At 41.9% G+C, this 14,348-nt stretch overlaps 2 protein-coding genes across 2 annotated transcripts; one reads left to right on the forward strand and one right to left on the reverse strand.

Annotated features, from left to right (window-relative positions):
- Positions 1–939: 939 nt before the first annotated feature.
- Positions 940–7,733, reverse strand: mon1a (MON1 secretory trafficking family member A). The gene is made up of 6 exons (XM_080495107.1): positions 7,664–7,733; positions 7,131–7,282; positions 5,056–5,424; positions 4,200–4,965; positions 3,891–4,038; positions 940–1,854 (listed from the first exon to the last, which is right to left on the reverse strand). Exons 2-6 carry the CDS (start codon positions 7,252–7,254, stop codon positions 1,714–1,716), a joined length of 1,548 nt encoding a protein of 515 aa, XP_080351233.1. The 5' UTR covers positions 7,255–7,282; positions 7,664–7,733; the 3' UTR covers positions 940–1,713.
- Positions 7,734–8,494: 761 nt separating this feature from the next.
- On the forward strand, positions 8,495–13,886 carry traip (TRAF-interacting protein). The gene is made up of 15 exons (XM_080494399.1): positions 8,495–8,604; positions 8,687–8,744; positions 8,851–8,937; positions 9,062–9,101; positions 9,190–9,317; positions 9,405–9,499; positions 9,684–9,797; positions 11,166–11,253; positions 11,337–11,426; positions 11,514–11,602; positions 11,697–11,852; positions 11,951–11,993; positions 12,107–12,211; positions 12,292–12,342; positions 13,565–13,886. Exons 1-15 carry the CDS (start codon positions 8,507–8,509, stop codon positions 13,670–13,672), a joined length of 1,350 nt encoding a protein of 449 aa, XP_080350525.1. The 5' UTR covers positions 8,495–8,506; the 3' UTR covers positions 13,673–13,886.
- The last annotated feature ends 462 nt before the right edge of the window (positions 13,887–14,348 follow it).

The following is a 14,348-nucleotide window of genomic DNA, read 5'->3' on the forward strand; positions in this document are numbered from 1 at the left end:
CCTGTGTAGGAGGGAGCGTCGGCCTCCCTCCTCCTCCTCCCTCCTTCCTCCTCCTGCTGCTCGCTCCTCCCTCAGTGCGCCACAGACGCATAAACCAGCCGCCGCTCCAACAACCGTCACTGTGTTTCCCGCTACTCTGTGTAAACCAATGTTTTTTTTGGGGGGGTAACCATTGCTTTTGTTAGTATTTGTTTCAAGCATGTAATTTTACTCATTGGTAAGTAAACTGTATACCCTGTAAGCCATAAGTAAATACTGCATCCAAAATATGAAGTATTTAAAACTTGTTAGAATACTTTTGAAACGGTGAAAATTCCTAATTTATTCCTCCATGCGTCACTTTGGTGAAACGATTTTTACAGAGATTCTCCATGGCTCCCTGCAATCTTTCAGTGTGGAGCTTACATGTTCTCCCTATGCATGCATGAGTTTCTTCCCACTGTTTAACTGGTCACACTAATTTCTCTGTAGGTGTGGTGATGAGTCAATGTACAGTCTGTGTTTGCCCTGTGGTGGACTGGTGATGTGTCCAGGGGGCAACTTGTCTTTGCTCACAGTAGATTGTACAAGTCCACTGAAAATAATGACTGCCATACATTTAATTTGATTAAAAGTAATTAAAACCTCCGAAGCTTTCACTAGCAACTGAACTGGGTAATGTAAATGCAATAGTAATTCAGGACAAAATGTTCCAATAACCTTTCTTGAATGTTATTTCTGTCATGCTCCATTATACAAGTTGTCTTTGTTTAGGCAACAGATCGGCAAGTGTATCAGCAAGGCTTCAAACAAGATGGCTGACAAACTGACAAGAAGTATTTTCAGCAGAAAATTTGTGTTAAACTCAAAGAAGGCACAGAAACTAAAGACTTTGTTTGCTTAGTCTTTTATTTGTTCAGATATAATTTTGCAACTGACAAATATGCAGCTGCTGCAAATCTGTTTGGGCTTTGCACAATTGTTGGTTAAGGCATGATTAGTGGCGAGAGATGTGGCAACCCTTAAGCAAAACAGAGTCCCATGAAATACAAAGAACAGCACATGATTAGATACATTTCGGTTGATAGCAATGGTCAAATGGCACATTCAACGTCAAAGCTAACGGCCGCTGGAATGTTAAAGGGTTTTCATTTAGAGTCCTCGATACAGACATTAACTGTACATGTCAACACACCGCTGACAGCAGTACACAGGTCGTCCTCCTGGAGTGTCCTTTAGCATAAACAAAGTGCATAGAGGTAAAATGTCGATGGGTCACAGTCGTGAAAACACAACTGGAAAGTCGTTGCTTTGTCAGGATGTTTTATAAAAGAGAATATAATCTACCGCAGCTCTTGAACAATTTCTAGTTTCTGTTTAATCTAATTGAATTCTTTATTATCATGAACCAAGTTCATAGCATTAAAAAAGGCAGCGTTATTGCTGAAGGCATAATAGCTCTGTGGCAGTAAAACTATCCCCTATGACAGAACTTCATTCACACTGCTGCTTCTAATCCGATGTGCTGTTACTCAAATTAAAAGTCATAAAAATCTACCGTGCTAAAATACTTTCATCACTTTCTCTTCACTGCACAGTCTATCCCATCTGGGTATTAAATCTGATGTCCAAGAAGCGTGGAATGCGTAGCTTTGACAAGCAGCTGCTGTTACACTCGCACCAGGACAGTTGGTGTTCAACCTTGAGTTTGAGGAGGACAGAGAACTCGAGGGCTCAGTAGGTCAGAGGGCTCAAGATGAAGAGGCGATCCTCCTCCTTCCTGATCCACTTCAGCAGTTTGTTAACAGCAGAGACCGCCGAGGCCTTGGTCGCCAGCGGGCTGAAGCACAGGTAGAGCTCGAAGCCGCTCGTCACCTGCAGGGCAAGAATGCAAGACAAGGCAGGAGGCATGGAAAGGTTGTGTGAGGATCAGTTTCAGTACAAACACTTGGACATTTCAGAGTCACTTTGTCGATCACTGATGCCACGCTCACTAACCTGGTATGACGACACAACGACTGATTGCGTTGCAGTATACACCCACTTCTTTGGTTTATTTATAGAAGGTACACTTATTTATAGTCTGTAGCTTATTATTAGCCTCTTTTATTAGTTACACCCTGCAAGTACTGAAGTTCTGCCCACAGACCTGCCTTAATTCCTCAACAAGGTGCTGGAAACATTCCTGAGAGGTTTTGATCCATAGTAACGCGGCTGAATCTCGCCGTTGGGGCAGATTTATGGGCAGCGGCTTCACGATGCAAATCTGTTCCACCAACTCTCCAGGGTACTATTTGGATGCAGACCTGGTGGCTGCAGAGGTCATTTAAGTCCACTCAGTGAACTTATTGAGACGTTCAGGAAAGTAGTTACTTGTGGCTGTGGGGACTATTCATCAGGAGGTGCACTGTGATTCCCAGGGGATGAAGATATCAACAAAAAATACTCGATACATCATGTGTCAATCGCAATCGAACTGCATATCAAACAGGCAGTGCGGGAAGAGGACAGGCCATTTAAAAAGAAGTGCCTGATTGACACTGCGTGACCAGTATGTGATCCTCAAGTTAAAACAGGCATAGTAAAACATTTTGAAAGTGTTGGCAGCAACTTTATCAACTTTATCTATGACAAGATGTTTCTTACAAAAAGTTACAGAGTCTGTTATAAAGAAGAAGCCAGCAAATATCCAAACACCCAGAAAATCAGCTTTCTGTCTATTTACAAGGAGGTAATAAAATGTTGTTTGTCATGTTCGTCATGTTGAAATGAGTCCAAAAATGTTCATCCTCATTTGAAATGGGACGATTTGTTAATTTGGGATTTTCAAAAGTAACTTGCAAGTCAAAAGAGTGTGGGCACCTCTGCTCGGTGGTTTTTATCTCAAGTCCTGCTGCGACTAATGGGCCCAGAGTGCCAAAAATCCCCTCACATCATTATACCACCAGCTGAGGTTTTGTTTTCAGCCAGGATGGATCAATGCTTTTGTTTAATTTGCACCACGTTCTGATGACAAGTACCGGTACATGTCTTGGCAGATATCAGTGGGACTCAATGTTGAAGTCTTTTTATTACCAATTTTAATATGTGGTTTCACCCCAGGCAAACATCAAAATGTCTAATTGAACAAAATCTAGTTGACTAGTTGAATAGATGCATCTCATGAATTGTATACAATTAGAAAATATATATTTTTGTAATCATTACATTAAATTGTAAAGTGTATTCCTCTCATAATCCAAAGGCATGTGTTTGGTTAGGTGGAGACTCTAATGGGCAAGTGGTGGCCTGCAGGCCACATGCAGCCTGTCGACATACGTTTAAAAAAAAAAAAAACATCCCTGGTTTCGAAAAGTATTGCAGTAATTGCTGGTTGATGATCATCTTAACCTTATTTGATCCAAGTATCAGAGTGTTACTTGTTTCAAGGTGAAAAAAAATGCATGGTCATTAAAATAAGTAACATAAATGTAGTGTACTCTTTTTCATATTATTAAATACTCTTAATTTCCATGAGAGCCTGTGATGGATGTAACTCTGTAACAATTGGGAATCATATTATGGGAAAGGCTGTATTTGGAGTTGGAAAATTACAAATATCAACACATACAGAACATTTATATTTTTAATAACATCCATTCATTGTAAGTTTATATGATATTGATGTAATGTGAATATGGAGGATTGCAGAATCTACCTGAACTAAAGGATGTTTATTTCAAAGTATGTCAATCATGAAAAGTTTGTGATTAACACACTTAATGTTGTGATGGTCTGCATTTGCAATATGTTATTAATCTGGGATATTTTCAAACTGTGTGAAATCTGTCAAGCAGACACCATGGTCTAAAAAAGTTAAATTCTTTAAACTACAGAAAATGACGGATTCCATCTTCTTATCCCAGACTTACCCATGCCAGCAGGTTCTCGGTCTCACCACAGCGGTAGAAGGAGCGGAGAGGTCTGGTTGGATGGTGCAAGCGGCTGTGAAGGTCCTGGTACAATCCCATCAGTCTTTCCTGCTCTTCATTAGACTCGTACACGACTGGAAACTCTGGACTGGAAGAGCATGAAAAAAGTCAAAAATATCAGAAGACAATTGAAATATAACCTGACATGGACTGTTTGAATAATTTAAGATCCAAGATTTTGTAAATCAACTGTAATGTTCCAAGACAGAGCTTGAAGAAGTCATGCAATCAGCAGATAGAAATACCCACCTCGTGTACAGTCCTGAGCTCTTTGATTTGTACAGGAAGTGCCTGAGCTCTGGGATGTCGACCTGAGCCACAGAATAGCTGGGACATTTCAGGGCATCTTTGAGCGCCTGGTAGGCACTGCGCTTACTCAACCTCTCCAGGAAGCGCTTCTTGCAGTCGGACATGTTAAAAAAGTCCTCCCGGTCAGTTGAGACCAGGATGAGGCAGAGCTCGGACGCAGGCTCCAGGTAAGAGATGTGAGCGTGGAAAAACCCTGCGGTGTTGAACTTGGGTAGACAGATGGGTGTCCAGCCTTCCCCTTCCCTGAAGGACGAGGAGGAGCCTACAAGGTTGAAGACCAGGTGCAGGTCCATGTGGTGCAGAAACTGGTCTTTTTTTCTGACCAGAGTGATGAGGCGATCGCCAGCCAGCAGGATGGAGAACACGAGGCTTTTGGCTTTGGCGGCCTGCAGGCTGGAGGACACCACGTCCCTGGACGAGCTGGCCAGCGGCAGGCAGGTGACGGCACTGAGAAGCAGGCCCGGATCTCGGTCGAGCCGCTGCAGCAGGTTGTCGGTGAGATACTCCGAGCCGGCCAGCAGGCGGCGCAGGTCATAGTTCTGCTTGTGCTGGAAGATGTGGTTGAGCTGCGTGAGCGTGAGCAGGCTGACAATCTGGTAGTAGATGTATTGCAGCTCCCGCAGCAGCTCTCTGTCTGACTGACAAGTCCGGGACACGCCCACCAGAACCAGAGGACTCTTCGTGAGGAAGACCACCTTACAGCCATCTAACATGTGAAGACAAGTCGCATAGACATTATCGTTTTTAAATCATCTGTACTTAAGAACTACGCAGTGCTTCCGATGTATATTCTGACCTGCACGAATGGAGCGGATAATATTCTTCTCAGCCTCCACAAAGGACACGAGGGCCATCATCACCCCCATGGTGCTGGACAGGGCCTCCTCGGTGCCATAGCGGGTGTAGATTGGTTTCCCAGCCTCGCTCAGCACAAACACGTGCTTCCTGTGGCTCCGCCAGGCCTCGCTGGACACGTCCTCCTCCTTCGTCCGACCATCGGACGAAAAATCGTTGTTGCGTTGCTCCTCCAACGCCTTCAGCTCCTCCGTGCAGTCTTCTCCCGACTTGTCCAGTTCTGCCTCCCTCAGGGCCTCTTTCTCAGCTTCTGCAGTCAGATCCTCGAAGGACTGTGCATGAATGAACATAGCACTCTCCACACCGGCACCTGCAATAAGGTGAGGACACACAGACAAATGTCAGCAGGAGCTATGATTGTATACTATGAAAAGCCTCGTCTGAGATGAGCTGGTTTGACGAGGAGCTTCCATGTGAAGTTTGCATGTCGCCACTATACGTCTGTGGGTTTTCTCTGGGTACTCTGGCTTACTCCGACAGTCATCAAACACATGTGTGATTGATGAACTGGCGACTCCAAATATATCCCAGGGGTAAATGTCTGTTTCATTCCGTTTGATCTGTGATGGATTGGTGACCTGTTCAGGAGGTAATCTGCCTGATTTACTCCAGTTGTTTACAAAACTAAATAGAATAAAGCTGGGATAGAAGATGGGCATTTGACCATATTTTCACTTTGCAGGTTTTTTTTTTTTTTTTTTACAGTGTTTATTAGGTTCTGGTCTGTCTGGCAAATAATTATCTTATCGCCACACCTGTACTAAAGCACAACTACTTCCCTAAATGCTTCAATAAGAACTGTGAATTATTGTCTCCTATGTTATGGTTCAGACACAAGAAATGATTTAATGAACATACAGTTCAAATAAGGAACATTATGTGAACCATAATTGCTGTGACCTCTGGTCAAGAAAAGGTGCAGGCTGCATGAGTCAGTCTGATGGTCATTTTTATCTAGAGGAGTCACACTGAGAGAAATGTCTTTCTGAGATATATTTCTAACGCTTCTCTTCACATTTTAATCTAGTTTAGAGAAGAGAACTGATCATGAGTGAGGAAGATACGTCTAAAAACTAAATAACATTCCTGACAATTTTAAGTTCAGAGAAAATCAAGACTAAGCTCCATCTTTTCTCCTGTCACTTTTGGATTTGTGGAAGCAAAATGTGGGATGACAGGCTGGATCTGCTGGAGCCCTGTTTTCACTGAGACACACACCAATACATATGTAGATATATTCCAAACTCTACTCAAAAAAAGTTTAGAATATAGGAGAGAACGTGGCATTTTCTTATTATAACACTGAAAATACAAATCCTTCCTTGTGCTTTGCAAATTTTAAGCATGAAACTTCATCGTGTCGAGGGTCACATGAAACATTGTATTTATTCTTATCCTATAAAAGGTTAATTTTGCATGAGTAAGAACATTTCATCCAATGCAGCTCGAAAGTGGGAAAACATTCTGCACATCTTTACACAAGCTGGATGTCTCTTCATGAAAGCACACAGAGACTGTGAATACACCTCCTACTGCTGCATCCCTGCAACAATGTCAAATGGACAAATTCATTCATTCACACCATCAAAAGAAGTCACCTTCGTTACTGTGCTGCAGTGTTGCCTGGATACCGCAGCTCAATAGAAAGTGTTAGTCATGGCCCGACTCAATCATGAGGGAAGTTACTGAAACATATCCCCTCCTTATTTGTTACAAATCCAGAAATGTTGGGACAACATGTAAAACGGGAAATAGTGTTTTTCAATTGTCAGCAATTCCAATTGAATTTCTATGAAATAGATGAAATATCGCATGTTAAATGCAAGATGACTTAATATTTCACAAAAATGTGCAGCTCCGTGGTCCGAACAGACCAAGAAGTGTGATTTCACATATACACTGTATCTGACATCGGACATCCCTGGCTGGTGGGAGCTGGGTGGGATTAATTAAAGGAGGGGGGGGGGGGGAGTTTCCCCACAGATCATTTATTTTATCTGAGCTGGTTGAGCTCACCTGGTTCAGTTCCCTCCACCAGACCTGGTGTGGGGCTGTCTGCCCTCTCTGTGCGAAGGCGATCCACTGGTGCCAGAGTGCCAGTGTCCCAGGACACAGCTGCCTTTTGTCCCCCCGCATCCATCACTGCTGTTTATGGCAGGGGCACTCACCTGACAGGACACAGACACACAAACAGACGGAGAGGTGTGACCAAAGGTCAACTGCTGTTATGGCTACCCAATGTTAGAGCCTTGAGCTTCAACTATGAAGTTGGATTTCATTCAAAGTAATACCTAATGTCACTGAATATGCTTCGCGAAACCAGAAACAAAGTATTTAACCTTCCCTTCCAGGTCTATAAACAGCTAAGCCCTTTTTTGTGGGTGAATCAAAGTGAAGCTTAAGATTTACAGACAGAAAACTTAAAAAGCAACTTTGATCGCTAACTTCAGCAGAAAATCAACTAAGTCTCCAACTAAAGACGTGTTATTCATCGTCTTTATTGTCACAACGAGAACACGTGGCTCAAGAAATGTTCTCTAAATCGTTACCTTTCATTTCCGCGGTTGTCTTCATGTGACAGTTTCTGCAGCTAGCTAACGAGCGTAAACCAACCTAACGCTGCAGACTGCGGAAGTAGAATTCTGGGATGTGAAGTTCTCTTCCTCAGAAGTTCATCAGTTTTGTGAAATATACATCTTGACAGAGTTAAAACGGCAAAAATGGTCTGTCAAAAGAGATTAACAATCAGTCCGATCGCTCAAGGCTTCCCATCACATGTTATAATACACATTTTGATTCAGCTTTCGTTTGTTGATCTCGACGGTGCTTTCAAGAGACATTGGTCCTTCCTTTCGTGCTTGTAATGAAGAGCGACAGCACTTTTTCATGCAGCATTTAATGCTGCTGGAGTAACGGCCCTGTTTCGTGTGACTATTTTGACTGTTAAAAAAAATCCTCTGATTAAGTATAAACTCGATAAAATATTGTCACGTCGATTTTCAATACTCGGCAACTACACTGACGGTCTATTCAGTTTCCGAGTGCACGAGGAGTCCTGAACGCACCACGTAGAGGCGGGACTTGCGTTTGAACGTACAGCGCGTAAAGAGCGTTGTGCATCGTGCTAGCCGCGTTTGTTCTGTTTGTTCCGTCAGTTCCGTCCGTGCTGGATCAAACAACACGTTGTTCTTGATATCGAGGATGCATATTTTATTTCGAATAGTACTGCTGTAACCTCGTGCTATTTTCTGGTAAGTATAAAAGGCGCTAATAAGTGCAGCTGAGTCAGTGACGTTAGCGCCGTACCAGCCCAACGAGCGTCAGACGTAGGGAGTGTGGCCTGGTTTCTCAGCCATCGTTTTCTGGTTTCAACACATCAATGCATCGAAACGATGCCTATCCGAGCATATTGTACGATCTGCTCTGATTTCTTCGATCACTCCAGAGACGTTGCTGCAATCCACTGCGGACACACGTTCCACTATGAATGGTAAAGTGCATTGAGACACGCAAACGCTGATTATCACCGATCGCTGGTAGTTGGTTACTAATAGATCCCCTCTCTCCTTCAGTCTCCTCCAGTGGTTTCAAACTGCCCCGACTAAAACCTGTCCGCAATGCAGGAAACAGGTAAGAGACCATCAGCCGTCCAGACAGCATCAACCCTGGACGGAGACAAACCTGCCAAACAGAGGAAGTCTTCAGCTGTGATGTTGTGATGTTTGTGTGTCTGCAGGTCAGCACTCGACACATCATCAACAAGTTGTTCTTTGACATTGGTGAAGAGTGTGAGGGGGCAGCAGTGGACCCCGAGAGTTTACAGGTACCACACCTTTCCGGCCTTCGTCAATATGGGTTTGAGAATTTTGCTCTAAAAATCCACAGACTGGCTGATTGCCAACACAATTGTTTGGATGTGTCATCTTCTCCCAATTGTTCTTCCTCAGAATGAGCTTGATCGAATGCGGGCACTTCTAAACTCTAAAGGTACAAAATAGATTAAAACACATGCTTGCTTGTGATACATAGGCAGGACTGATTGAATTGATTTTCTTTTTTCATGGTTCATTTGCAGAGCGCGACTGGCGGGAGAAGCAAAAGGTGGCAGACGGTTTAAAAGACACAGTGGAGAAGCAAAGAAGAGATCTGGACCGTATGCGGAAAGAGACTTCGGAAAAAGAGATGCTATGTTCTTCCCTCAGAGTATGCTGTCTGTTAAATATTCTCCAACCCCCACTTTACACAATATTATTTTTTTTTATCTTGCATAATGGTTTGTTCCTCTTACAGAAACAGATGGCATATTTAGAGACACAACAGAATGAGGTTCAGGTTGCCAAGGAGGAAGTCCGGAGACTTAAGACCAAAATGAAAACATTTGAAGGGTATGTGCAGTTAACTTGTATAATCTCTAATCAATTATTTATTTACCGTTATGTCTGTTAGTTCACTTATATGACATAATATCTGTAAGGTATCAAAATTCCTAATCGACAGATCCCATATTTGAATAGTAATTCCATTCGTCTTTTCGATCTGTGTAAAAGTTGCTCCTGTGTTGTCGTCCAGCTTGGATGTGTTGTTACAGGGCCACAGAGATGAGGTGGAGTCCATGATCAGAGATATGGGTGTCAGCCAGGCAGCAGTGGAGCAGCTCTCCATCTACTGCATCTCACTCAAAAAGTAAGACACCCGGCAGAGCTTCAGATTATTGTCTGCTTTTGTGTACTGAGTTTGTGTTTTCTCCCTCCATGTTACACCGTTGGATTTTACTAATGAAGTGTCAAAGAATAATTAGAATTACTGTGAATGTTTCCTTTGGACAGAGCTGACAACTGATTTCTTTATGCTTTAGACACTGTAAGTAATGACACTGGTGTCAAATAACTCACTAATATCATTTAGTTTTCCAGTGTTACAGTCCAGTCTGCTTTAAAGTTAAAATTATGAGCCTCATGCAAGAAGCATTGTTGTTGAAGTCGTCACCATTTTCAATCTTCTCTCAGATGACAATAAAATTCACCAGGACTCCAGGACTGATGAAAGAATCTTACACAACTAGTCTTCTATTATCCCATTTGTTTTCCAAACTTTGGAAACTGAAGCATTTAATTCTTTATTTTTAGTTTAAAAATTCAAAAGTGAGTCACACAGCTTTATTATGTATTTGGTTTAACTCTGAAATTTAAGTTTTAAACGTCTATTGTAATTCAGTTAAACTTAATGTTGTTACTTTGGAATTATATTTAGCCGTTTCAGACATGGGCTGTTGTCCATGTAGGTCTGTGCTTCCCACACATAAATAAACATGCATGGATTTATTATTACTGTTCTCTTCAATATGCATATGTTTTGTTTTTGTGAACAAATCCATAGGCATAATTCATATATCAATGCAGACACAATAAGAAGAGATTGAGATGGTTTATATCTGTTTTCATGTCCTTTTCATTGGAAATTTAAAACATATCTGTCAATTCAAACTATATATGGTCACCCAGCACACTATTCTGGGAATAGTTTATTTAATAGCCTGCTTAAAATCAATGCCAACACTTCAAACTGTAGACTTTGTTTTTTTTTTTGCCATTTCAGTAACAGCAACACAACCTTTACAACTTTTGTTTGTTTTCCACAGATTTGATTTGCAGGTCCTTTCGATTTTGCTGAAGCTAGAAAAAAAAAAAGAGCTTTTTTCCCCCTTTTTAAATTTCCAATGGCATGACTTGTGTGTTTGAACTGGTGTGGGGGCTGTTGTAGTCTAATATGAAATATTTGGGACATGATTATGCAAATTGAACACAGAGGAAATGCATCATGTTTGCAAGACTTGAACAGAAGTTGTATGAAGCGAAGGACATCTTTTGAATCTCATGTGGAAAACTGTCGTCAACAAAGAGAAAGTTACTACAGTAATGACCAAACGTTGGTGCGCGAGGCCCACTTTCCCTGTATTGGAATATTCAGTTCATTGGAGATGCTGAAGGAGAACCGATAGCTGATTCCCATCCCTCCATCATTCACTACGCATTCATCTCCCATCTTTCCCAGAGAGTATGATAATCTCAAAGGAAGCCTGAGGTCTTCAAATGAAATGTGTGAGAAGCTGAAGAGAGAAGTGCTCTCCTCAAACAACAAGGTAGAAAGAACATCAGTGAATCAACACACTGGGAGGAACTGGCCCTCCGAGGGATGTCTTTAAAAAGAAACTTGTCATTTCAGTTGCAGAAGGCTGCAGTGGAGGTGAATCGCGGCAAAGAAAACATGAAGTCGCTCCAGAACGATCTGGCCAGCGCTGACAGGGAGATCTCAGTAAGGCACACTGGAACAAGACAGACTTGACTCGCTGTGAGCGGCAATAAAACGGCAGCTGTGATTTCCTGGATGTCTTTATTCCAGAGTCTGAAGAAGAAAGTGGAGTTCCTCCAGAAGACTCTGAGCACGCCGACCCGGACAAACGAAGCCCTCAGCCGGCTCGTCTTTGAAAGGTGCGCTCTGCATCACCACCGCGCAGCCGTTGAAAGCACATCTCACCTCACCTTGCTGAAGTTTTCCAGCTCATTGTGTGCGGTTCCCCACCAGCCCGGCCCCGGTGGAGCTCAGGCAGCCTCACCTGCACCAGCCTACAAACCGTGACGACATTGACCTCAATATGACCTTCGACGTCACGACACCCGACAATGTCGGCAAGAAACCCCTGCAGCTCGTGGCGGACAAGATGCGTTTAAACATTCCTCGGTATGTTTCATGTTGCCTATTGTTTTTAAATGTGGCTCATATTGACATTAAAGAGGTTAGTTATGCAATATTTTGTTTGTTGTTGTTTTTTTTTTCAGATCCATGACCAATCCCAGTGATAAAACTTTGTCAAGAAACAAGGTAATCTTGTCTTGGTCTCACATCAGGCAATAAGTGAAAAGCTGGTGAACATTTGTGAAACATTTTGCTCATTTGTGAGTTGTTTTTTTACTTCTTCTTTCTGGTTCCTTCAGACTCAAGATGAAGATTCAGCTTTGGACCCATTCTTGAGGAACTCTCTGCTCTTCAGGAAAAAGACTTTTGGTAGCATGTTGGACCCTCAGAGGAAGACCGGAGCGGTACGTACAACACAGTCGCCTCAAGTCTTTTGTTTTTTGTTTTCAGTGCTTTTTTTTGAGAGAACTGTCTTTTGTTTCAGATCCAAAGTGGCTATGATGGATTAGGAGGACGGACGAAATTCTTCCAACCTGTATCCTTTCTTTATTCTCATTTGGTATGTGCAACTACTCAGATCAGAGGTGTCAAACATGAGGCCCAGATTCCAAAAACCGGGTGTAAAAATAGATAAATAATAATTACAAAGGTACCGACTGAAATTTTCCATAAAAGGTGCTGCTATTTAAAATGTATTTACCAGGAATTGCAGAGGAGCAGACAAACCACAACACAGATATCAGCAGTCAACGCCAGCCATCTCATTCATGCTTTAGCACCAAAGCCTTGTCGCAAAGAGTAGATGACAAATGGATTGATAACTCATTGGTTACTGGACATTTTGTTGTATTTTGCACCAGGAAACATAATCACAAATAGTTAACTGCCCTTTTATATTCATTAGAATTTTCAGCTTGTTCAGATATTGTAAGAAATATATTGATTTATGTCTACCTTTCTCTTTACACTAAAACAAAGGGAATAATGTGGATTAAAATGATAATGCTACCATTTTACTGGTCTGGATCACCCCAGATTAAATTTGTTTGGATGTGATCTCTAAAGTTGCTTTGATTGTCGTGACCGAGAGGATATTTCAAGGTCAAGTGTTCACAAACATCGATTATCTTTCAGCCCGTCCAAGTATTTTATGTGTATTACTATAAAATTGCAGTGGACGGCTTCTGTCTTGCTCCCTCAGGCCTTCAGCTGATGAGCGAATGTTACACCAGTAAACATCACAGAGCATTAATTAAAATTAAGAGGCTGGATTGAGTGAACTCATCTGTCAGAAGTTATTGGACATTAGTTGACGTGTAAATATCCCCAACTACAACTTTAGGCAGTAAAATGAAATGGCTGGAATATAAATGCATTTTTAATTAAGGAAAGCAATTAGTGCTGTTTTTAAACATTTCTAACTATATGATTTAACTTTTTCTTGATAATGTGCCTCCTTATTTTTTTGTGCAATTAGATTGGAGGTGAACCTCATTAGATTAGACATTCAAGTGGAGCCAAGCATTGAAAAAGCCAATTAAATTTTCTATTAATGGTCTCTCACTTTTGTTCTGCGAGTCCAAGTTCGTGCTCAATTTTAGAGTCAGTCACTGATGATGTATGTATCCAAGGTCAAAACTGATAAATATTTAAATTATTTAGCACGTCAGCATTACCGTGGAAGAATTCCGTGTGCGAATAGGCTTTCAGTAGAAATTGGGACTCGGATTGTTCCTTAACCGGACGCTGCTTTCCAGTCTCCTCTGTCTGAGATTCGCCCGCTCATGAAAGCCAAGAGGAAAAAGGTGACGCGGCCTCCATCCAAGACGACGACACCCTTGACTCTGGATGGCTTCCTCGAGTAAACACTGGGAGTCTCAGGTGTGGGGAAGCATGTTGGTGCTGCTTTTGCACAGAGGTCATGCACCTCAGGACTGAGCGGGACATTGGAGTTGAACTTTAAGTTTTTCAATGACATCCGTGGATTTTTTTTGTTTTTTTTTTGTCTTGAGTGAGTGTGTGCATGTAAAATGTCTGAGGCGTTTTCTGTAAACCAGTCATGTAACTTTGCATGTAAAATGTCACCTATTTTCACACCAGTCCTTTAAAAAAAATATCCTATAAGCCAACATGAACAGGCATTATTTTTTAGTTTAAATGGTAAGTCCAGATGCGAAGGAACTTGAATAATAAACTTTTTTTTTTTTTTTTTTAAATTAAGCGAGTGTGAGGTCTGAAAACAATATTTTCAATTACAAGCATCGCACTGATTCAGCTCTCCTGCAGAGGGCAGCACAAACATGAGCAAGGCATGTGTCCAGGATTGTGAGTAAACATGTACTGCACATGGCCATGGCTGAATTCATTTATATTGAAAAGGCTGCACCAGTACAGAAGGAAATCCTCAAGAAGAAAAAAAAAAACATCAGTCAAAACGGTAAAACCTGAGTCATACATCATGATCAAGTGGCAAAAAGTTCACTGCAAATGATACGCTGGCAGAATGGAGGCTGCTGCTTTTGGTACTAACCAGGTTTTCGG

Source organism: Blennius ocellaris, assembly GCF_963422515.1.
Source record: "Blennius ocellaris genome assembly, chromosome: 4".
Lineage (NCBI taxonomy): Eukaryota > Metazoa > Chordata > Actinopteri > Blenniiformes > Blenniidae > Blennius > Blennius ocellaris.

Bases quoted from the DNA above. Each gene is read 5' to 3' on its own strand.
- mon1a (XM_080495107.1), bottom strand. From the start codon at position 7,254: ATGGATGCGGGGGGACAAAAGGCAGCTGTGTCCTGGGACACTGGCACT. The intron at 4,039-4,199 runs GTGGGTATTTCT...ATGCTCTTCCAG, and splicing joins AGCTCAGGACTGTACACGAG to TCCAGAGTTTCCAGTCGTGT. The intron at 1,855-3,890 runs GTAAGTCTGGGA...CTTGCCCTGCAG, and splicing joins CCGAGAACCTGCTGGCATGG to GTGACGAGCGGCTTCGAGCT.
- traip (XM_080494399.1), top strand. From the start codon at position 8,507: ATGCCTATCCGAGCATATTGTACGATCTGCTCTGATTTCTTCGATCAC. The intron at 8,745-8,850 runs GTAAGAGACCAT...GTGTGTCTGCAG, and splicing joins GTCCGCAATGCAGGAAACAG to GTCAGCACTCGACACATCAT. The intron at 11,427-11,513 runs GTAAGGCACACT...TCTTTATTCCAG, and splicing joins GCGCTGACAGGGAGATCTCA to AGTCTGAAGAAGAAAGTGGA.